The 23,293-nt window shown below is 40.7% G+C and overlaps 1 protein-coding gene across 1 annotated transcript; it reads left to right on the top strand.

The window, feature by feature from the left end:
- The first annotated feature begins 6,408 nt into the window (after positions 1 to 6,408).
- Positions 6,409 to 23,258, top strand: LOC109425592 (nanos homolog 2). Its single transcript, XM_019700836.3, has 3 exons — positions 6,409 to 7,237; positions 7,304 to 7,408; positions 22,993 to 23,258. The coding sequence occupies exons 1-3, from the start codon at positions 6,834 to 6,836 to the stop codon at positions 23,060 to 23,062; spliced, it is 579 nt and encodes a 192-aa protein (XP_019556381.3). The 5' UTR covers positions 6,409 to 6,833; the 3' UTR covers positions 23,063 to 23,258.
- Positions 23,259 to 23,293: the final 35 nt, after the last annotated feature.

Here is a 23,293-nt window from a genome sequence, read left to right on the forward strand (position 1 = left end):
GGTGATTTGTCGGTGCCCCTGGGTAGCTCAGTGGTCCTTTGAGGACAGTGTTGGCCTCAGTGAATCATTCCAACAATTTGAACAACTCTGGCAAACGTGTATGCGAAGAAATCAGTGGCATCTCAAACGCTAATCCGGAAGCAGTTGGCAAAGCTGAAGATGATTGAAAGATCGTCAGTGAAGGACCACCTGAAGATTTTCGACGAGCTGATCCGGCAGTTGAAATCGGCTGGCGCAAAGCTGGAAGAGGGTGACCTAGTGTCTCAGCTGTTTGTCACACTTCTAGAATCTTTTGATCCGTTGGTGACCGCATTGGAGAACCTGGAAGAGGACAAGCTGACCTTGGATGTAGTGCGTGAACGTCTTCTGGCAGAAGAGCTGAAGAAGAACGATCGAATGACAGATGTCGGTGAGGAAGTACCTGCTGCTCTTGTTGGACCCAAGCAGAGAGGACATATGACTAGAAGCTGTAAGACGAACAAGTCATCCGATGAACCTGTGACCTTTTGTGGAGGAGAACCGGTTGTATTTCTGACTAATCGCATACCTCGTAATAACTGTGAACAGGTAATCAACTTCAAGATGGACTCTGGAGCCACAGATCATCTCGTGAAATCGAAGGATTATTTTACAACGTTGGAAAAGCTGCAGCGGCCTGTGGAGATAAGCGTTGTTAAAAACGACCAGTCCATCGTTGCTTGGCACAGAAGATCGATTGTAGGAGTTAACCGACTGTAGAATCATCCTGTGGGAGCTTTGTTCCGATGACTCTCGTGGCCGCAACATGCCACTCAACAACACCTCCATCCGTACAAGGTTCCCGTATACTCGACCGTATCTCCGTTCCAACGTTACTGCCTAGCCTTGTTGCTGTTTTATTATTGTTTTCCTCTTTGACAGTTCGATTCTGCATCACTCCTCCACACTGAACCAAATACTCCTTTTACATTGATTTGCACATAACTCTACATCCCTTTCCTTCTCCAGAAAAAAAAAATCAGAATGCTCCGATGACCAATTCTTGAAACCCCACTTGATACATGCACAATAGGGGCATACTATTTTCATCCAACATATTTCCCTTTTGCATCTCAACTTTTCATTTTTTTTGGTGTAGTTGCTGATTCAATTTCAGTTAACATTATTAGACGAAGCATTCCACATGTCTTATTTCAGTCAGCTTTTCGGGTTCCAAAACTCACACAATCAATTAATAAACTTACCGGAAATGTATCAAGAATTGAAGTACTAAATCTTGCCTTGCATCAGAAAGTTATAAAACTGACCAAGATCAAAATCCTCAATTCGCCTAGTTCTATTCTAGTCAGGTTACTTCTTTTACATTACCTATCGTTTTATTCACTAACTAGCATATTTGGCTATTTGGCTATTTGGGCTCTCAAGATGCACCTCAGAATGCAATCACTAATGTTAAGTTCCCCTTAAGAATATCTACAACCCTCTTTCATTCAGCATTCAAATATATGCCTGTCTTTTTTTTTAGATGTAGTTGTGAAACTTGGGTGAAAATATTTGCACTCTCATCCCGGGCGTTAGCTTTATCATTATTTACCCGTTCTACCTAATTCGATTGGGTAATATTTGCATATAAAATCTGAATAGCCTTTGAGTTGGCGTGTCTTTTTTTTTGTTAGGACAAAACGCGCTAGTGTTCGTGTGCTGAAATGTCACTTACAGAGTTGATGCACACGTGCTGTAGTCCCATGTACGGGAGCCACATGGCAAGCGAGCTCCCAGGAGCTCTGTACATTTTGAGACTGAAAGTTGTGTGCCTCATTTTTCTCAAGATGTGTCTCATGAGCTTCGTCTCATGCGCTGATTAAATTAGAAAATTTCACGACAAAAACTTCCTAAACGAACGAGAATTGATACCTTAATTTTTGCATTGAGAGTCCCTAGTCGTATCGTATAGACCAACCAGACACTTGAGTTGTGTACGGAAAAAAGTTGTTGTGGTTCTTCGTTACCAAGAAGTTATTTTTCACCTTAGATACCAACAGCTCACGCAGCGCATGAGACGAGCTCCCCGGGAGCTAGGCGCTTAGCTCGCACCCACCAGATTTTCGTGAGCCTCCTAGCAGCGCAGCACACTGCGATTTATAAGAGCTGGGAGACAATTTGGTAGGAGGCTCGCTGTCACATTTATGTACACATGAGCAATGGGAAACTCTGGTCACTTATCTCTATATCTACCGTGTTAAATTTTTAATGGTCATTGCTTCGATGAGTTGCATGATATTTTCTTTCAGCGAAGGCTTACGCGATACAGCAATTCGCTATAACAGAATGGGTTAACAAAAGCCGTTTCCCTTTTTCCAATTCCCACAGCATAGTGTCAACCTATCATATAACCCCCATGAGATATGCGGTTAAGTGAACTGTGCCGCACATCTTCAAAGTAATAAACACACTTTTCCACTTTACGCCTGGCCTTCACGCACCAATGTGTGAACCCTCTGATAACCGTATCGCACCAACACTCCGACATTCACATGAGTGAGTTTGCGCAGACGTAGAGGCACACTCGGCCTGTCATGGATACAAACGACTGCAATCATCACCCCATCAAACCTTGCCCACATTGACCTGCAACCTGACGTGGCAGGTACCATTGTCGCCTATAAATAGAAGATCACCAACACTCGCACACTGAAGATGACTGCCAGTCCCCGGCAGATATCTCATTGGTTCCTTGTGTGAGTTTAGCTGGTCTGGCGATACTGGAATAGCATCTTCGGTCAGTTAATCAAGCTCAAGCTACTTTTCAAGTGTTGAAATACCTAGCTGCGGCTATGACAAAATGAACTGGTATTTGCCAGTACTAGCAGAGTCTCTGCAATGTCGCATTTGCTTTTCAATCACTCTTGAGCAACCATGAGTGACCCTTTTCATAAAAATAACTGTATTTTGCCTTATGTCTACCGTAACCAGACATACCGGAATTCAAATCCGATTTCGAGCATATGAGAGTCCGTCATTAACCGTTCTTGTATGTTTCGAAACCTAAATTCGTCACTAAATCAAATAACTGACGAACAGTTCTGACTCATCATTCAACACCATACTGTGTTACTTGAAAGAGTTCTGAATTTCTTGAACCAATCCGACTACATTGAAAATATTTCTGTAATCACATGTACATTCATCAACAGACCAATTGCATGCAAGCATTATCACTAAACATCAGCTTTGCTCGGCCTTGACTTCAATCTTCACACAACCATGTACCGTGGTGCCTCCGGCGCGGTATCTATCTTCTTGACAGTCGCAACAATCACACCGCTAGGCATAAACCACCACATATACTCCTCCATAGAAGATGTTTAATTTAACATTACTTTTCAACAGCCACCAATACTCTAGATAAGACAGAAATGCCCTACTACCTATGTGGGACTGCGTCTCTCCAGTATGTAAGTATTCACTATCGATTCCTTATAGGAAATGTCTTTGTTTTCTACACCAAAGAAGCCAAATTCATGGACCAAATATCTTCTAAGCTTACAACGAGGTTTACCATCAGATAAGTTAGTGTTCATTCTATTTCGCCGTGTGTGCCCAAGGTTCACTGCACACTGAGCAATAGATCGAATCTGTCGCTTTTGCAGTTCCCTTGCTTTTGCCCTTTGAACATCTGCTGAACCTGACAGATCGTATACATCGCTACGGAAGCTCCCTTTTTAAGGGGAGCATTTCCAACTTCCGCAGAATCATTTCATCAACCAGTTCTATAATTTGAACCAAGTCATTGACACAACCTTATTCATATGCAAAACATTGACTTGTTCCCAACCATCTCGACATTACAAAATTCCTGATGCTGCACAACTATATTGCTGAAAATCCACCTCTATCACATCTTTCACCTCTTTAACTTGTAAACACTATCAATCCTTCCAAATCAGACGTCACAGATGGCCATTTCATGAGATAACCCTGAACTTCCATGTCACTGAACCTCCTTACCTTTTTTTTTTCCTATGGCGCTTCGGTACGAAACCGGACTCGCTTATTTTAACCTCTTTTAACTAGCGCTTCAGTACAGAACTGGACTCGCTTCTTAAACTAGCGCTTCGGAATACTTCCGGACTCGCATCTTTTCTATATGTGGCGCTTCGGTACAGAACCGGACTCGCTTCTTTTCCAATGGCGCTTCGGTACGGAACCGGACTCGCTTCTTTTAACCTCTTTTAACTAGCGCTTCAGTACAGAACTGGACTCGCTTCTTAAACTGGCGCTTCGGAATGCTTCCGGACTCGCATCTTTTCTATATGTGGCGCTTCGGTACAGAACCGGACTCGCTTCTTTTCCAATGGCGCTTCGGTACGGAACCGGACTCGCTTCTTTTAACCTCTTTTAACTAGCGCTTCAGTACAGAACTGGACTCGCTTCTTAAACTGGCGCTTCGGAATAATTCCGGACTCGCATCTTTTTTATGTGTGGCGCTTCGGTGCATGACCGGACTCGCTTCTTTTCAATGGCGCTTCGGTACGAAACCGGACTCGCATCTTTTTTATAGCGCTTCGGTGCATGACCGGACTCGCATCTTTCAATTTGCGCTTCGGAACTAGTCCGGACTCGCTTCCTCGTGGAACTTCAGGAACTCCAGACTTGCTTTCTAAACGTATTGCTGCTAGCACTTCGGTTCATGACCGGACTGGCTATCTTCTCTGCTTAACAGGAAATCTCCGGGCTCACCACGGACTACGGGTTGTCTTATCTCTTGCACCTCGGGATCTTCCAAATCCGATTGACTCTTTTTTTATATTATTGCACACCAACACTTGGACTCACTCAATATGAACTAAGCAAACACTGTTCCTCCACCTCTTCCTCCTCCTCCAACGGAAAAAATAATTCCATCCACAACTCAAACAAAGTATACCTACCGGCTGTGCCAAATTGTAGAATCATCCTGTGGGAGCTTTGTTCCGATGACTCTCGTGGCCGCAACATGCCACTCAACAACACCTCCATCCGTACAAGGTTCCCGTATACTCGACCGTATCTCCGTTCCAACGTTACTGCCTAGCCTTGTTGCTGTTTTATTATTGTTTTCCTCTTTGACAGTTCGATTCTGCATCACTCCTCCACACTGAACCAAATACTCCTTTTACATTGATTTGCACATAACTCTACACCGACATGGTGTCAAGATGGTAATACGCGATGTGCTGTATGTGCCAGATCTACGTGACAATCTGCTTTCTGTGAAGAAAATTGCCGAAGCAGGTGAAACTACAAGGAATAGGCTGACCAGATTTGTCCCGTTTAAATACGGGACACATTTCGAATACTCAATAAAAAGGAAATCAATGTCCATAAACAGAACTGCATGTTGTTAATAATGCTATTTCAACTAGAAAGAACGGATAATTGAGTCAAAAACGTTAACTATGCTCTAGTGACGAGTGTTTGAAAATTTTGTTGTCCCGTTAAATACGGGACGGATGGTCAGCCTAACAAGGAAAGATGGTTGCGGTTTGTCCATTGCAAGAAAGTTTCTACGAACCGAACTGGAGTTATCAATCAGGCAGCATCCTAGAAGTTTTCCACCTGGAAGAAAGCAGAGGATCGCCGTCGATGGAATGGAACCAGAGGGGGAAAGCTCAGCCAATACCAATCCGTACCTCGGCATATCGTCCAAGCGAAGCAGTAAGCCTAAGCACACCAACAACCCCGGAAAATGGTCGAGGTGCATAAGCGCAGTGGATGATGATGAAGATGAGACAGCGAAGCCGACTCGACTAAGTGACAGATGTGTTTGGGATAAATGCAAGACTGTCCGATTAAGAGGGGGTGTTGAGAAACGTAGTAATCGATGCCTTGGACAGGTTGCTTGGGTAGACACCTAGCAACCTGTTGTTACGGAAGCTCAATAGCACCACACATTTTTTCTTCACTCCTGTATCAACCACCAACCTATCAAGACGTATTCAATAAAAACTTCATTTCGTTCTCGTTAAACCACTCCGTGTTTTCTCTGAACTCAAGAAAATGGTTCAAAATGCGTGGGTATTATGATTTCTTGGCTAATTTGATGATGTTTGAGCAAACCTTTGGGTAACTGTCTTGTTTAAGTTGCAAGAAATGGAGAAAACAACAACACGGTTACCCAACGGTTCGCTCAAACAACATCAAATTAGCCAAGAAATCATAATACCCACGCTTTTTGAACCATTTCATTTCAGAAACGGAGAAATGACCTTCTCACCATACCAAAATTCAGCTCATTATTTCAATTCTAGTACTATTGAACCAAATCGATTAGTGTCGACCGCCTCGATCTTACGAAAGAATTTTGCCCAAGATTTTGCCCAAATTTTTTCTACAAAGCGACCCAAAGTGAGCCTATCAAGCTAGCGACATCGCAACACCGCTGCAAACATTTTGTTGTTGTAAACCGCTGTCCAAAAGTTTATCGTCCGTGTTCGTTTTCGTTCGAGTCGAGCGCGCGCAAATTTCCACGAAACCATTTTGATTCCCGTCTGCCGCGCAACGCCCTCCTTTCGTGGTATCATTCCGTGGGGTCACGCATTTAAATACCCTCGCTCGTCGGGAAAGTCAGCTGACTGGAAGATTTAAATCCCCGCGAGTAGACTTCCAACTTCCAACGCGAACTTGGCGCGCAACTTATGAATGAAACGCCGGGACTCATTCATAAAACGCTTTCACTTAGCCTCATTCCCTCGAAGTCGGTCCAGCAGTGAACATCGTCGCCGGTTCGGTGCGATTCCCGGAACTCCGAAGAAGTATAGTGAAGTTAGTTAGTGCACGTAACAAAAGAATTGAGCCAAAAACGTAACCGAAAGATGTCGGTCAGTCAGGAAACGCTGGACATGATCACGGCGGCCATCAAGAACGGAGACAACGTGCAGGGTTCGCTGGTCCGCTCGAAGCTGACCAACCGGCTGGTGTGGAGCTCTCCCGAAGTCGACGAGAACGATCCGTACGGGCAGTACCTGAGGATGATCGGCCAGGGCAGGCAGCTGATGGCGCCGCCGAAGACGACGGGTGCCGGTAGTAGTAGTAGTACCGGAGGACGCATGATTCTGGGGGAGAATCAGCAGCAGCAACAGCATGTGATGCATGAAAATGTGAATGGCGCGCGCCGGAACGGCAAGAAGCATGACAAGGAAAACTGGCGCGACCAGTGGGAGATTCTGAAGAAGCCCGGCAACTACTGCAGCCTATGCAAGAACAACAAGGAAGGAAGGTAAGAGTGGGTTATTATTTGGTGTAGTTCGGAATGGCGATCTATTAACATAATGGTGTTTTACAGGGAGATCTATCTGTCGCACAATCTGAAGGGACCGAACGGCGAGGTGACCTGCCCGATACTTAAGGAGTGCGACTGCCCGTGCTGTGGCCAACGGGGACATACCATGTAAGTCAGATGAGGATGGGTGCCTACCCTTTCCTCCTGCTAGACGATTCGTAAGTAGTTTCAGTAGTGATTAAGCTTAAGGACACACATTGGTGAAGGAATCTACATCGCGGGATTCCGGTTTTAGTGGTTTGAGAAGCCGTTTAAGATGATGGTGTTGCGACGTAAATTTTCCGTGTTTTTATCTTAGGATTAAGGGATAACCATTTTGAATTATGGAAATTGCCATCTAGCTATTATGTCAGGTTCAATCATGTCCATTGTTTCTTCTATTATGTTACCGCAAATATATGTATTTGTATGAACTCGTCACTGAATTTGTAACAGAGATTGCTCTTGTCTTCGACTACGGTGCCGTTTATTTCTGTTGCTTTTGTTGTTGGATTCTTTCGCCGAATGAGCCGGTTTTTAGTTCGTTACAATTTTAGTAGGCAATGTGCCTACCTATTAGAATTTGGCTTTTCTCTGAGGCGTATGTTAATCTCATACCTATGTAACGCGACTTTTAAGCGTTTTAATAGTAGTTTACGCAACAAGGTGCAGAATGAAGGTTTTTACAGCACGAGTCGTACATTTATCCAACGAGGCTTGCCGAGTTGGATAATTACGACGAGTGCTGTAAAAATCGAGTTCTGCACCGAGTTGCGTACAACGTTTTTTGCAATTTCATAAATTACCGCTTGAGAATAGTTTTTAACAAAATTTTTCATCAAACTGTACAAACTGTTCATAGCCATGTTTAAGAAAGTCTGATCATAACAGGTTATACTGTGCATTTGTCACATTTTTTCAGAGCTGCCTCCAGAAATCACCAAGAAGTTGATGAAAACTGAAAACAGTGCTGTAATGGTTTATTACGCAACGCAAATCAGTGCTGTAATGAACCATTATAGCACTGCTAATTTGGTGTGGGAAAGTAGGCCTTTTCCTGTCAGATTTGCGTGAGGTAAAACAGCCTATTACGATGAGAAATTGCAAAAAATAATTTACATGTGCTTTGGTTTGCCTTAGCATTTTCCAAGAGTTGAAAATAGCTACACAAATTTTGTTCCATGAATGGTGAATAAAAATAATGCTTAATTCACACAACACAACATGTTGTTTCCTCTTCCTGAAACTTCATATAGGCGGGGCATGATGGGTCACAGTGTCATTTTCGTTTGTTTTGAGCACGCCCCTTTTTAAATATGCTTTACCTAATATTCTACAAAATCTAAACGCATTTTCCATATTTTTAACGTTGCAAAACGCACTTTCAACAGTCATCTTGAAGAAGAGTGGAAACACTAAGTGCAAGTCTTGCTCTCAAATGTAACAGCAAATGAATGAAAAATGAAGGACAACTGATGCGTGGAGGGCGTGATAAAATCGGAACATTACTGTATTTAAGACCAATTAAGATCTCAAGATGAAGAAGATTCTCTCTGATGCTCTTTCCAAACTTTAGAAGACGAATTATTTCTTTGAGACATGATCTGGTCAACTGGTACCACACTATCAAGATATTGAAAATGTGAACCGTTAACTGACGCGACTCTATGACAATTTGATTAATTTAAAGGGCCCAGATTCAAAGGGGTGTAAGTGATCATTTTGTCGAATTTGAGTTGATCATATCAAAAAATATCTTTAGACTTCAAGCTTTCCAGCACTTTTCAAAGATTAGTTATAGGTACGTTGCTTATAAAAATTTGAGGAGTGCGCCGCCCACGCCGGCGCCGCCGCCGATTTTCTGTTCACGCCGCCGCCGCCGCCGATTATTTTTCGGCGCGCCGCCGCTTACGCCGCCGAACTCCAATTTTCTACGCCGATCTCAAAAACGCATTGATAAACTATATTATTTCTTAATTTATTTCATTACAATATTTCGAAAATTTGGAACGTTAATATAGATCAAATTATGCTCAGTTCCACCGGTAGTTGCTTTAAATTCTAAACTTCGCATGTCGTGTCATTGATGTTTTGAAGGTGAAAGCCCCTTCAATTAAATCGAGTTCACAAAGATGCCGGGGGTTACTAAAGATAACCGATGGCTGAAGAAAGAATCTAGGGATTCCGAAGATTGAAGAAAATTCTAGTGATTCTAAAGAAAATGTTTTTGTCGTGTTCATCTCCAGAAGAAATTTCTCTAGCAACTCTTTTGAGGATTCTTCCAGCAGTTTCACCAAGAATTCCGCTAGGAGTTCCTCCGGAACTCTAGAAGGTCCTTCGGGAATTCCGAGGGATTCCTCCGAGACATCCTCTAGGAGTTTCTTAGGGCATTGCTACAGAAGTTTCACTGTGACTTTTTGTAGTACTTCCTCTAAAAATTCCTCTAAGAGTTACTCCGGGTATTCTTTTATGAGATCCTCCGGGAATTCCTGTAGAAATTTTTTCTGGGAATTCCTTAAGGCGTTCGTCCGGTAATTCCTATAGGAGCACCTCCGGGATTCCTCCACGAGTTCTTCAACGAGATCATCCGAGAATTCCTTAACTAATTTCTACGGGAATTCCTTCAAGAGTTCATAGAAATCGCACTGGAAATACCAGTGGATATTATCGGATATTCCGATAATTACTCTAGGAGTTTCTCCGGTAATTCCTCCAAAAGTTCTTCCGGGAATTCTTCTGGGAGTTCTTCGGCATTTTCTGTAGCAGTTCCTCCTGGAATTCTTCCAGGAGTTTCTTTAGGAGTTTTTCCGAAAATTCTTCCAAAAGTTTCTCCAACATTCCTCTAGAAGTTGCTGTAAGAATTTCTCTAGGATTTTCTCCAAACCAAGAATTCCTCCGGGAATTCCTCTACGAGTTCCTTCGGGGATTCCTTACCGATTTTTTCACCGTGACTTTCTCTGAAAGTTCTTCCGGGAATTCCTCTAGAAGTTCTTCCGGGAATTCGAATATCTTCGAGAACGCCTTCACGAGTTTCACCGGGAATAAGTTATCCGGGCGATTTCACTACGAGTTGCTCTGTAAGTTTTTTTTTCTAGAAGTTGCACTAGGTATGCCAGGAGTTTCCTCCGAGAATTCCTTTAAGAATTCCCCCGGAAGTTCCTCTAGAAGTTTTTCCGGAAATACCTCTAAAGTTCCGGGAATACATCCATGAGTTTTCCTGAACGTTCCTCCAGGAGTTCTCCCAAGAATTTCTCTAGAAATACCTGAGTTCATCCGGGAATTCCTCTACGAGTGCTTCCGGGAATTTCTTCACTTATTTCTTGGGAATTCTTTAGGAGTACCTCCGGGAGTTCCTCTATGAGTTCCTCAGGGAATTTCTAAACGCATTTCTTTGGGAATTACTCTAAAAAATCTTCCGGGAATTCCTTTAAGAGTTTATCAGGGAACTCAACTAGGAATACCTCTGGTAATTTCTCTACGAGTTCCTTCTTGAATTCTTTTCCGAATTTGTTTGGCAATTTCTATAGGAGTTCCTCCGGAAATTCCTCCAAAAGTTCCTCTGGCAATTATTTTACTAGTTGCTCTAAAAGTATTTCTGGGAGCTGCACAAAGAATGCCCGGAGTTTCTTGCGAGAATTCATCTAAGAGTTCCTCCGTGAATTCCTCCGGCAATTTCTCCGAGAGTTTTTCTAATATTTGTTTCCGGAATTCTTCCAAGAGTTTCCCCAAACGTTCCTCTAAAAGTTCATCAGGGAATTCTTTTAGATGTTCTTTTGGAAATTCGTTTAGGAGTTCATCCGGGAATTCCTCTACGAGTTCCTGCGGGAATTCTTTTAAGAGTTTATTTTGAAATCTTCTAGAAGTTTCGCCGGGAAGTCCTCTAAAATTTCTTCCGGGAATTCCTTTAGGATGTCAATCTGGATAATTTTTTGGGCAGCTGATTGATGATTCACCATAACAATTCAATAAATTAAAAAAAAAATCATGTGAAAAAAATAATTAAACCGTAACTAGGGTGACAATGGGTATTATCGGCAGGTTTGTTCTCTTCGTCATGGGGGGTTTTTGTCAGCCAAATTGCCTGAAACTTGGCCATATAATTCAGCTTAGTTGGGAAGGATTTGAGACCAACTCTGAGTTCAATAGGTTTCAAAAAACGTCCAAAGACGAAGAGAACAAAACGGCCGAGAATAGGTAATTTCCCCTATAAACAGGTCATTGCATCTCCAACATGATGAGTTACTAAAAAATAAAACACTGATGTTGATTAACGGATTTAACCAAATTTAAATATTATGACCACGCCGTTTCACGCCGCCGCCGCCGAAAATTCATTCGGCGTCACGCCGATCACGCCGCCGCCGCCGCCGGCCAAAAATGTGCAAAACGCCGCCGCCGACAGATTTCAAATCGGCGCACACCTCTAATAAAAATTACACTAAATCGGGAGACAATTGGTTTGATTTTGAATGTCCATACCTTTTGTATGGGGTGAAAAAATGGTGCAAAATTTGTATGCCGCCTCATTCACGGTGTGTTTGTAGAGCAACTTTGAAACTAAAAAATAAGTAAGTGCATTTTTGCCATTAGAAACCAAAGAAACTGAACTGGTTGAACAACAGCTTCTTAAGCTAATGTTTGCTTAAGAGTGGTTTGTTCTACTCTTTTACAGCCAAAATGTTTGTTGGGAAGTATAGATCACAGAGAAACAGACGTAACACTTGGAACAAATTTCATCAAAAAACATAGTCACGAAAACCACCCAATGCTAAATGTACTGTGTTTGGCCGGGCCGCCACTAGATGGTGGCAGCGAGCAAACGTCAGACAGGAGCAGAAACGATACCAGCGCCGCGAGTGGTCAATCGACCTACTACTGCATATTTGCATCAACCGTCAAAAAGGTGATCGATGGGAAGCGATGAGAGTGTGACGTCTGTTTCTCTGTGTATAGATATTCTTCTTTAACCCTTATGTGTTCGACAGGGTACCCGGGTACCCAGCGCACCATTTAAAAAGCACGGTGTAGAAAAAAGCAAAGAGTTTGTCGGACACAACGGTTCATGGATCATTGAAGTCAACTTTTCCGCTACTCACCGCATCAAAACAAAAGCACCACCGTATGTGGACGGCAACGCAGTGACAGCAGTCGAGTTACGTCAAACACACAATGCTACGGTGGCGCTATCTGTTCATTTCATAGCGGCCGTTTTATTTATTTTAGTGATCCATTTAAGGGTAAAGTCGTGAACATCTGTCGGGGGGTCTGGAGTATTTTTTTTGTGATTGTTACTAACGATGGGGTAATAGGGTCCTAAAATTAAAGACGAAATCTCGCTTATATTGAATAATACGATCAAGCATGGTATTCTAATCGGAATTGTACTTTACTAGAACTTGAAAAACAAAGGAATAATGAGAAAATTCGAAATAAGAAAAATGGTAAATAGTTCTACTTTGACATTTGAGGTCAACCTTGTGTGACTGAGCTCGACATTTTTCGCACTGGGATTTCAAAAATGTTCCCATCTGACATACACGGTGAAAAAAAATCACTCAAAGTATGTGTTATAAGCTAGGGACGAGACAAAAGGCTAAAAAAATAAAAATTATATATTTTCAACTACGGTTAATAAAAACGTCAAAAAATGAGTAAATATGTACTCTTGAACCATATATTGTGGTTTAAAACAAGAATCCCGATAGGACTTTAGGGCCTATTAACTTAAACAAAGTTACCACAGACAAACAGACGTAACACTTCGAACATTTTTCGATTCAAATCATAGTCACAGAAACATATTCGCCCAATGCTAAAAGGACTAAGTTTGGCCGACCACCAACTAGGTGGCGGTAGTGAGCAAACGTCAAACTCGAACAAAAACTATGCGAGCGCCACGGTTGGGTAGTTGGCCAACTATCAAATTTTGAAAAAGACCGTTAAATCGGTGTACGATGAGAATTATCAGAGTGTTACGTCTGTTTGTCTGTGAAGTTACATTCATTTGCTGCTCATTAGCTTTACAGGCATTTAATCCAAAAACAATGTAAGGAGATTGTCTTTGCATGTCTTTCGCAGAATTTTGTACTAACCTAGCTTTGATAGTTTGGTAACTAGAGAGCAGTAAACGAAACTCTCCATGGCGAGATTATAATTTGCATCCACAATGTGGCGATGTTGTCTTCATAGCGTTCTCATCTTTTATGTTAGCAAATGTGACATTTAAATTATTTGGATTACTTTTAGATAAAACTACAACCTAAGGCTCACTTACATTGTTTTATGATCACATGCCTGTGTATTGAGATAATTGTTAGTGATTGTGCCACATCTTTGCTGATTATTTTGCATAACATGTTAACACATAAACCCTCATTTTCATTACTAGTTGTGCATGTTGCCCATAAGAGACCAGCCCACTGTAGTATGCTTGAGATGTTCTTCATAATTATGGCCCATAATTATGAAAAATATCTCAAGCAAACTACCCAATCCCATACATACCCATAATTTATGGGACACAAAAATGCGTAATAAAACAGCCCCGCACTTGGGCCCACAGGCGTATGTTTGCCAAATAATCACATCTCAAAAAACCGCACAACTCATTCACAATTTAAATAATTAGACATTAAATCGACAAACATTTGAAAAAAAAATATCAAGGTAGAAGAATGTTTTTCTATTCCCTCCCCATGGATATTCGATCTTGCCGTGATAGGAGGGCTTAACCCAGTAGCACTTTATGTGCCAGTTTCTTCAACTCCGCTTGGGTTCCATTGAAAATTTCAGCAATGTCTTCTCTATGACTTCTTTCATATTTTTTTTTGCAGAAAGACCTGCAAAAGTTCCTACTCAGATTGCTTTCAGGAATTCCGTCTGGGATGTTTCCAAGAATTCCTTTAGTTTTTTTTTGGGATTTCTCCACGTACATTTCGGATTTTGGATTTTTTTTCCAGAAATTTATTCGGGAATTCCTCCAGGAACTCCTTTGGGGATTCCTTCAGTAATTCCTTTGGGGATTCCTCCAGGAATTCCTCTAGGAATTCCTTCAGGGATTCCTCCAGGAATTCCTTCAGGAATTTTTCCAGAAATTTCTTCAGGGTTTCCTCCAAGAATTCCTGCAGGGTTTCCTCCAGAAATTCCATCAGGGATTTCTCCAGAAATTCCATCAGGGATTTCTCCAGGAATTCCTTCAGGGATTTATCCAGAAATTCCTTCAGGAATTTCCCTAGGAATTCGTTAAGGAATTTCCCTAGGAATTGGTTCAGACATTTCTCCAGGAATTCCTTCAGGGATTCCTCCGGGAATTTCTTCAGAAATTTCTTCAGGAATTGCTTCAGGGATTCCTCCAGGAATTCCTTCAGGGTTTTCTCCAGGAGTTCTATCAAAGATTTCTCCGGGAATTCCTTCTGGGATTTTTCCAGAAATTCCTTCAGGGTTTCCTCCACGAATTCCTCCAGAAATTCCATCAGGGATTCCTCCAAGAATTTCTCTAGGAATTCGTTCAGAAATTTTTCCAGGAATTGCTTCAAGAATTGCTACAGGGATTCCTCCAAGAATTCCTTCAGGGTTTTCTCCAGGAGTTCTATCAAGGATTCCTCCAGGAATTCCTTCAGGGATTCCTTCAGGAATTTTTCCCAGAAATTCCTTCAGGGATTTTTCCAGAAATTCCTTCAGGGATTCCTCCAAGAATTCCTTCTGGGATTCCTCCAGAAATTACATCAGGGATTCCTCCAGGTATCAGTAGGTCGGCTCTAGAGGCACGTTCTCCTCCATTCGGGAAATTTGTGCCAGGAATTCCCTCGAGGATTTCCTGAACATTTTGAGGATTTCTCCATGAATTCTTTGGTGATTGCTCCAGCTATACCTGGCGAAATTTCTTGAGGATTCCCTGAGTGAATTTCTTGAGAATTCTCTAAAGAAATTTATCAAGAAATCCCAAATGAAATTCCATAAGTAATCATTGCGGAAATTTCTTGAGTAATCCCTGAAGCAATTCTTTGAGGATGCTCTGAGGTAATTTCTTGGAGAATCCCTGATGAAATTTCTTAACTAATGCGGAAATTTCTTTAAGATTCTTTGAGGAAATTTCTTAAGGATCCATGTCGAAATTTCAGTAATCTCAAAGAGAATTCCTTGAAGGGTCTCTGAGAAATTGTGTTGGAGATCCTTTGCAGGAACTCTTTTGGCATTATCTGAGAAAATTCCTTGTGAAATCCTCTGAGGATTCTCTGGGGACTTCTTGGAGGGATATCTGGATTCTCGGGAATTCCTGGGAATATCTGGATGAATTCTCGAAAGGATTTCTGGCGGATTTTCTTGCGGACTGCCTGGACGAATTCCCGTAGGAGTTTTTGGAGAAACTCCCGAAGAAATTTCTGGATGTATTCTCAGATAAATTTCATGATGCCCGAAGAAATTTTATGAAGAATTTTTAGAGGAATTTCTGTAAAATTCCAAGAGCAATTTCTGTAGGAATTTCCACAAAAAATGTGGAAGCATTTCTGGGGGAACTCCCGGAAGAAATTCTGGAGGAATTTCCGGAAGAATTCCTGGAGATATTTCTGGCAGAATTTCTGAAAAAGTTTCTTAAGGAGTTCCCGAGAGAATTTTTGGACGACTTTCCGAAAAAATCCCTGAAGAATTTCTGGAAGAATTCCCGAAGGAGAATTTTTGGAGCAAATCCAGAGGAATTTTTAGTGGAACTCTTAAAGGACTTTTTTAATCCATTCCCGAAGGAATTTCTGAAAAAAATTCCGAAGAAATATGTGGAGGAATTTCTGAATGAATATCCGGAGAAATTTCTGTAGGAATCCCTAGGCGGATTTCTGGATACATTCCTGGAGGAGTTTCTGGAGGATTTTTCGGAGAAATTTAGAGAGGGGTTTCTGGAGGAATTCACTGAGGAATTTCTGGAGCAATTCCTAAAAGAACTTCTATAGCGATTTCTGGAGGATTTCCCGGAGGATTTTTTGAAGGAATGCCCGGAGGAGTTTTTGGGGGACCTCGCAGAGGAATTTCTGGCGGTGGAATACCCGGAGTAGTTTCTTGATGAATTTCCGAAAGAATTTTAGGATGAATTCGCAAAGAAATTTCTAGAAGAATTCAGCGAAAATTTTCAGGAGATATTCCGGAGGAATATCTTGAAGGTTTTCAGGAGGAATTACTCGAAGAATTCCCTGAGGAACTGCTGTAGAAAATTCTGGAGGAATTCACGATGAAATTTCTGGTGGATTTCCCGTAGAAATTTCTGGAGGAATTCACTGATGTATTGGAATTCCCGAGTTATTTCTTGAAAATTTCTTAATGTAATTTGTGGAGTAATTTCCAGAAGAATTTATAGAGGGATTTTTTAATCAATTTCTCCACATATTCATACACATTTTGGATTAATTTCTGAAATTATTCCCAGAAGTATTTATGGAAGAATAACCAGAGAAATTTCTGGATAAATTTCGGGGAGAATTTCTGGAGGAATTCCTAAAGACTTTCTCGAGGTATTCCCAGGAGAGTTTCTGAAGGATGAAACATTCTCGAAGGAATTTCTAGATTACTTCCAGTTTTACTTCCAACAATTTCAAGAAGAAGCACTGGTAGAATTTCTGGAGAAAGTACCGGAAGAATTTCTGGAGAAATTTCCGAAGAATTTCTGGAGGAATTCCGTAAAAAGTTTGTGGATTAATTCCCGGAAGAGTTATTGGTGGAATTTCATAAGGAATATCTTCATGAATTTCAGGCGAAATTCGTGGATGTAGTTTCGGAAGAGCTCTCGTAGGGATTGCTCCGGAAATTCCTCCATAGATTCCTCTGGGAATTTTTCCATAGATTCTTCCGGAAACTCCTTCAAAGATTTCCTACATGGATTCCTACGGTGATTTCCCCAAGGATTCCTCCGGGGCTTTCGAAATTCGAAAGGGATTCCTTCGGAAATTCCCCCAGGAATTCCTCCACCCATTCTTCCGCAAGACAACCCCCCCCCCCCCCCCCCCCCCCCGGAGCAATTCCGGAATTTCGATAGGGATTCCTCCGGGAACTCCTAATAAGATTGTTCCAGAAACTCCTTCAAAGATTTCCGACATGGATTCCTTCGGTAATTCCCCCAGGGATTCCTCAAGGAAGTCCACCAGGAATTTCTCCATAGATTCTTCCGGAAACTCCCCTAGAGATGCTTTCGGTAATCTTCACAGATTCTTCCGGAAATTCCCCTAGAAATTCTTCAGGGAAATTGGAAAGGGATTCCTTCGGAAATTCCCCCATGGATTTCCCCAGGAATTCGTTCGGTAATTCCCTCGGGGATTTCTTCGGGAATTTCGATAGGGATTCCTCCGTGAAAACCAACCCCCAGGGATTTCTCCGCGAATTCATCCACAATTTCTTTCGGAAGCTTCCTCAGGGGTTCCTCCGAGAATTCCCTCAGATTCTTCCTAAGAATCCCGGTCGGAATTCTCGGCGTAATCCCTATTGGAAGTTCCGGAAGAATCCCTGTCGAAATTCCCGGAGGAATCCCAAATGGAATTCCCGGAAGAATCTTACCTGAGGAATCCCTGTGGAAATCCCTGCGGGAAAATAGGGCACGATACGTACTAGATTTGTAGTAATGAGCTGAATTTTTGTATGGTGAGAAGGCGAATTCTCCGTTTCTGCAAGTAAATTGTACAAAAGTCGTGGGTATTATGATTCCTTGCCTAATTTGATGCTGTTTGAGCAAAACTTTGGAAACTGTGTTGTTGTTTTCTTCATTTCTTGTCTCTTCTACATCATAGTTTTCCAAAGTTTTGCTCAAACAGCATCAAATTAGACAAGGAATCATAATACCCACTATTTTTGTACAATTTCTTTGCAGAAACGGAGAATTCGCCTTCTCACCATACACAAATTCAGCTCACTACTACAATTCTAGTACTACATCGAACGTGTCCTATTCCCATAGAACTCCCTGGGGGAACTGCTGGAGTAGCCCCTTAGAGAATTCCTGAATTGCTAGAGAAATTCTTTGGGGATTTCCCTGAAGAATCCCTGGGAGAAATCTCTAAGGAATCCCTGTAAGAGTTCCGGAGTAATCTCTGGAAGTATTCTCGGAGGAATCCATAGGAGGATTTCCGGATGAGCAAAAAGGATTATTTCCGGAGGAATTTCTTGGAGAACTGCTGAAGGAATTTTGGAGGAAATGCGGTTGGAATTACTATAGGAATTGATAGACGAATTCCTGACTCCCTGGGAAAATTCCTTGATCAATTCCTAGAGAAATTTCTGTTGAAGGAACTCCTGGAGGAATTCCCGGACAGATTCCTAGAGGAATTTCTGGAAGAACTCCAGGAGAAATTTATGTAGGAACACCTGTGAGAATTCTCGGAGGAATCGCTTGAAGAATTCCCGAAAGGAATCCCCAAATACCTGAGGGAACATTTTAAATCCCTGGAAAATTCATTAAGAAATCCCTAGTGAGATCCGTGGAAGAACTACCGGAAAAGTTTCTGGAAGAGTTTTCGGAGAAATCCGTAGAAGTACTCTCGGAGAAATCCGAATATTTGGAGGAAAACAAGGGAGACTTTCCGAAAGTATCCCTTGGGGAATCTCTGGAGGAATTCCTATAGGAATTGCTGTCTCCCTGGGGGAATGCCTGATTCCCGTAGGACTCATTCCTTTTTCAACATACTTTCCCAATGAAAACTAACTGTTCAATAGATCATGCTTATGGGAATTTTTACAAGAAATCCGAATATGTAAAAATATTTGAGTTTACGGTCGAATTTACGAATTATAGTGGAAAATCTGACAGAGAAGGCGTCAAAACGTTGTAACGTCACAATAGAATCAAAGAGTCTGGCTAAAACAAAGAGGAGAAACGTCAAAATTGGAACAGTCGATTTTCTGTCATCCCCATAGTTCCAATCGAGCAGAAGACCTGTCAAAACGACAAGGATTCGCCACTTTGGTATACTCGAGACACTTTAGATAAAATGTGTTATAAAAAATGGTTTAAAATTACGTGTTTCGGGGAAATAGCATTCGGGGAAAAGGGACATTAACATTCCAAATAATCAGGGTCCTGAGATATACTACATTATAATGTCGTTATAGTGTTACATCTGTTTGTGATGAAATTCTGGCCAAAGTCTACGATTCTTACAAATTTCTCAGGGGTAAAACTTTGCCTATTTGCATTTTTCGAATTTTATGTTTTTCATATAAGTCAATATAACGTCAAGGAGAAACTTCAGAGAGCACCAATATGGCTGCCACAATGGCCGACTTGCACCCCTACTCACGTTTTCAAAAGCACAAATCTTAAAAATTCGTAAACAAATGCAGCCGATTTTGAAAAGCTGCCTCTTTTTGCAAGTGAGCAAAGCCAGGATAATCAAGTGCGACTTGGTTCGATGCTTTGTTCGTCAGATTTGTGCCTCTAAAGTTTGTATGCAAAATTGCAATGGGCTTTCTTGATGTTTCACCTTAAGGCGAAACTGGATCCATTTCCTCATTTTTTTGGTTTTTGATTTTTTTATAAAATTACGAAGCAGTATTTTCATAATCGGTTTCGGATCAAGCTATTTCTTGATTTTTTTTTTCGTGGTGGAAAATGTTTTTCGTTTTTGAAAAAAACATTTTTGAACAAAATTTTACAAAAAAATATTTTTGCAAGAATGGAACACGTTTACTAGCTCGAAAAAATGCAGAAGATCATAACTCTACATGTGCACGAAAACCGATGTTGAAAATATTGCTTCGTTATTTAATAAAAATTCAAAAACAAAAAAAAAAAAAATGAGGAAATGCTTACAGTTTTGCCTTATGAAAAGTTATATGTAAAATAGAAATTTACTTCGTCATATGCGCTAATTCTTGTCATATCATACGGAGAATAGCCAATATTAACAGATATTCCAACTTACCTTTGCCAATGACTCACTAGATGGAAGAAAAAAGATGTGGCCTGTCAATAACCATCACCTACAGGGGATACTCAAAATAACTGGGACAGGTAAAATTTTCACTTTCCAAAAAATGTTCAATGGATCACTAAAATAACTAAAACGACCGCTATGAAATGCACAGATAGCGCCACCATAACCTTGTGTGTTTGACGTAACTCGACTGCTGTCACTGTGTTACCGTCCATATACGGTGGCGCTTTTGTTTTGATGCGGTGAGTAGCGGAAAAGTCGGCTTCAATGATCCATTAGCTGTAACTTTTCGAAAAGGGCATCAAATGTTTTCAAATTTTTACTGTAAGTTCATCAACTAGTTGTGTATCAGTGGTCCAATTTTGGGAAAGATCGGGCTTTTCTACATGAAGTTAGAAAGATTCTAGAAAAAGGTATAATTATCCGATAGTCAACTTTGAGCTGTTATATCTCCGGAATCAATGAACCGAATGCAATGAAATTTTGGCCACTTAAGACTAATATAATGAACTTTGAAAAACATTTGACTTAATGTGTAATTATATATAAGGAAAAAAGTTATAGCGATTTCATTTATTCTATGTTTAATCAGTAAATTTATCTATTTTTCATATGTATCCCATTACTTTTTCAATTTAATGCCGGCAATTTGGTTGCTTTCCTTCGAAACATAAATATATTCAAGTCAATTAGAGGGAATTTAAATGAACTATAATTACTATCCATAATTTTGAAACGATGATGAAGTTTCGGATAAATTGGTGTTATATTAGAAAAATCATCAAATCGTTATAATTTTCTTTCATGTAAAGATTTTTAAGTTCAGTCAATAGTTTTTAATAGCTCATTATATTAGTCATAAATGATCAAAATTTTATTGCATTCGGTTGGTTGTATCCGGAAATATAACAGCTCAAAATTGGCTATCGGGTAATTATACCTTTTTCTAGATTCTTTCTAACTTCATATCGAAAAGCCCGATCTTTTCTAAAATTGGACCACTAATACATAACTAGTTGAAGCACTCACAGTAAAAATTTGAGAATATTCGATGCCCTTTTCGAAAAGTTACAGCTAGTTGAACATTTTTTGAAAAGTGAAAATTTTACCTGTCCCAGTTATTTTGAGTATCCCCTGTATAGCACTGGAAATCAAATAATTACGCAAAATTTTACGTTTCAATCTCACTACACTAACGAGTTGAAAATTGTTCGTTTGATTCAAATTTCAATTCACACCCCACAAAAGCTCTTTGGCACTTCAAAGTTTTTTTTTTTTTTTTTTTTTTTTTTATCTGTATTAACGAGATTTTTAGCCCTTGGCTAGTTCATCTCGGGACCCACGTTTTACTTCCCTTCCGAAGGAAGAACTCACATTTTTTTGCGAGTTTGTCGGGAGTGGGATTCGATCCCAGGTCCTCGGCGTGATAGTCAAGTGTTCTAACCGTCACACCAGGTCCGCTCCACACTTCAAAGTTGGATTTCACTGCTGCAGAATGTAGCAAAAGCTGTTCAATTAAGGGGAAACTTTCAAAATAAGAATTTTTGACCATCGTATGTACCATAGTGTCACGTAAAAGGTAAGCCGGTAATTAAATTCAGTTTGTGCCCAGAATAGACTTGGGCTAGACGGAAACAGATTTCGAGGGACAATTATTCAATTTTATTTTTTTAAGGAAGTTGTAGTTCTTTTACAATATCTTCACATGATATGGAAGCTAATTAATGAATTAGTAATTTATACCAGATTGGCCATGAGGCGTTAGGCAAGGTGCAAGTATAAATTCGATCATTATTGGTCGGTGCTTAAATAAAGGGGAATAAGATAAAAGCCCAAATTAATAAAAAATAACTTTGACTGCAATCCCAAGCAAAATGATGGAAGTAGTCGATTCTATCATTTTCCAGGATTCTTTCAATGAATGGCTGTGTTTGTGTAGACTAGACTGCACTAGACTAGACTATGACTGCAATCCCAGGAGAATCTCAGAGAAATTCTGAGAAGAAATCCTGCAGAAATCTCGGGAAAACCACGAGGATAAATTTTGGGACAAATTCCTGAAGAAATCTAGGAACATCCTGTCAAAAACCTCAAAAAAATTTCTGAAGGAACTCCGGAAGAAATCTCTCGAGAAATTCTGGATAAAATCCCAAATTACGGAACGGATTTTTAAAAATCCCGGAAGGATCCTCGGGACTCCCGAGTCGGGAGAGATCTTGCGAGGAAATCTGAAAACAAATTTGAAAAAAAAGCTTATAGATGTAGAAAACACGATAAAGAAAAGAGTTAGATCCTACTGAGAGATAATGTGAAAAAAGCGTTCACTTTCAGTAAACTCATCTTGGTAGGGAGGGGACCCTATTAATCATACTGCTGTATGTTGCATAGGGTGGCACAGGTTGCTGAATACCAAGGCCGGGGTAGGGATAAGGATGAACACGCAAAGCTTGAATCGTGATAGCATTACATAAAGCTGAAAACTGAGAATGCTGACACTGGTAGTATTTAAACCGAAAATGTCTTCTTTACATATCGGCTATCTTTCAAGTTATGGTCCAATAGTAATTGTTAGCATTTGGTACCGAATTAGTCACCAAACCTTAAGCAAACCACTTTTTCAATTAATGCTATATAGTTTCTGCTAACTATCACGGTTAGGTTATTGTAAAGTTTCAAAGTTTTTCTCCATAAACGTTTCGTTCTCTTAAAACTTCAATAAATAGATCCCAAAATGGTCGTTAAAAATTAAATTCTCTTTATTCAGTCCCTAATCGTCTTTTCCTATTTTTTTTCTATATTTTGTAGCGCGTACTGTCCGGAGAATCAAACGGGAACCAGCGTCCTCAAGACAATCAATCGTCACAACCGAATCTAACTAGAACGCACTTGTGACCCATGCGTGATCCCTCCTTATTCGTTGGTACCCCTGCTCGTTGTGGGTACTACCACCACTTCTGTGTGTTATTTATTGTATCTATTTATTTATTTATTGACTCACCCTTTATTGGATGCTAATTGTACAATTTTTGCTACTAACACCATTTACACAAATGTAACGTTTGATAGAACTTTTACCGGGGGAAACATCGATTTCGCACCGTTCTTT

The sequence above is a fragment of the Aedes albopictus genome, chromosome 3, assembly GCF_035046485.1.
Source record: "Aedes albopictus strain Foshan chromosome 3, AalbF5, whole genome shotgun sequence".
Taxonomy (NCBI): domain Eukaryota; kingdom Metazoa; phylum Arthropoda; class Insecta; order Diptera; family Culicidae; genus Aedes; species Aedes albopictus.

Coding starts and splice junctions, on each gene's coding strand:
- LOC109425592 (XM_019700836.3), top strand. CDS start 6,834: ATGTCGGTCAGTCAGGAAACGCTGGACATGATCACGGCGGCCATCAAG. Junction 7,238..7,303: donor AAGAACAACAAGGAAGGAAG/GTAAGAGTGGGT, acceptor GGTGTTTTACAG/GGAGATCTATCTGTCGCACA. Junction 7,409..22,992: donor GGCCAACGGGGACATACCAT/GTAAGTCAGATG, acceptor TATATTTTGTAG/CGCGTACTGTCCGGAGAATC.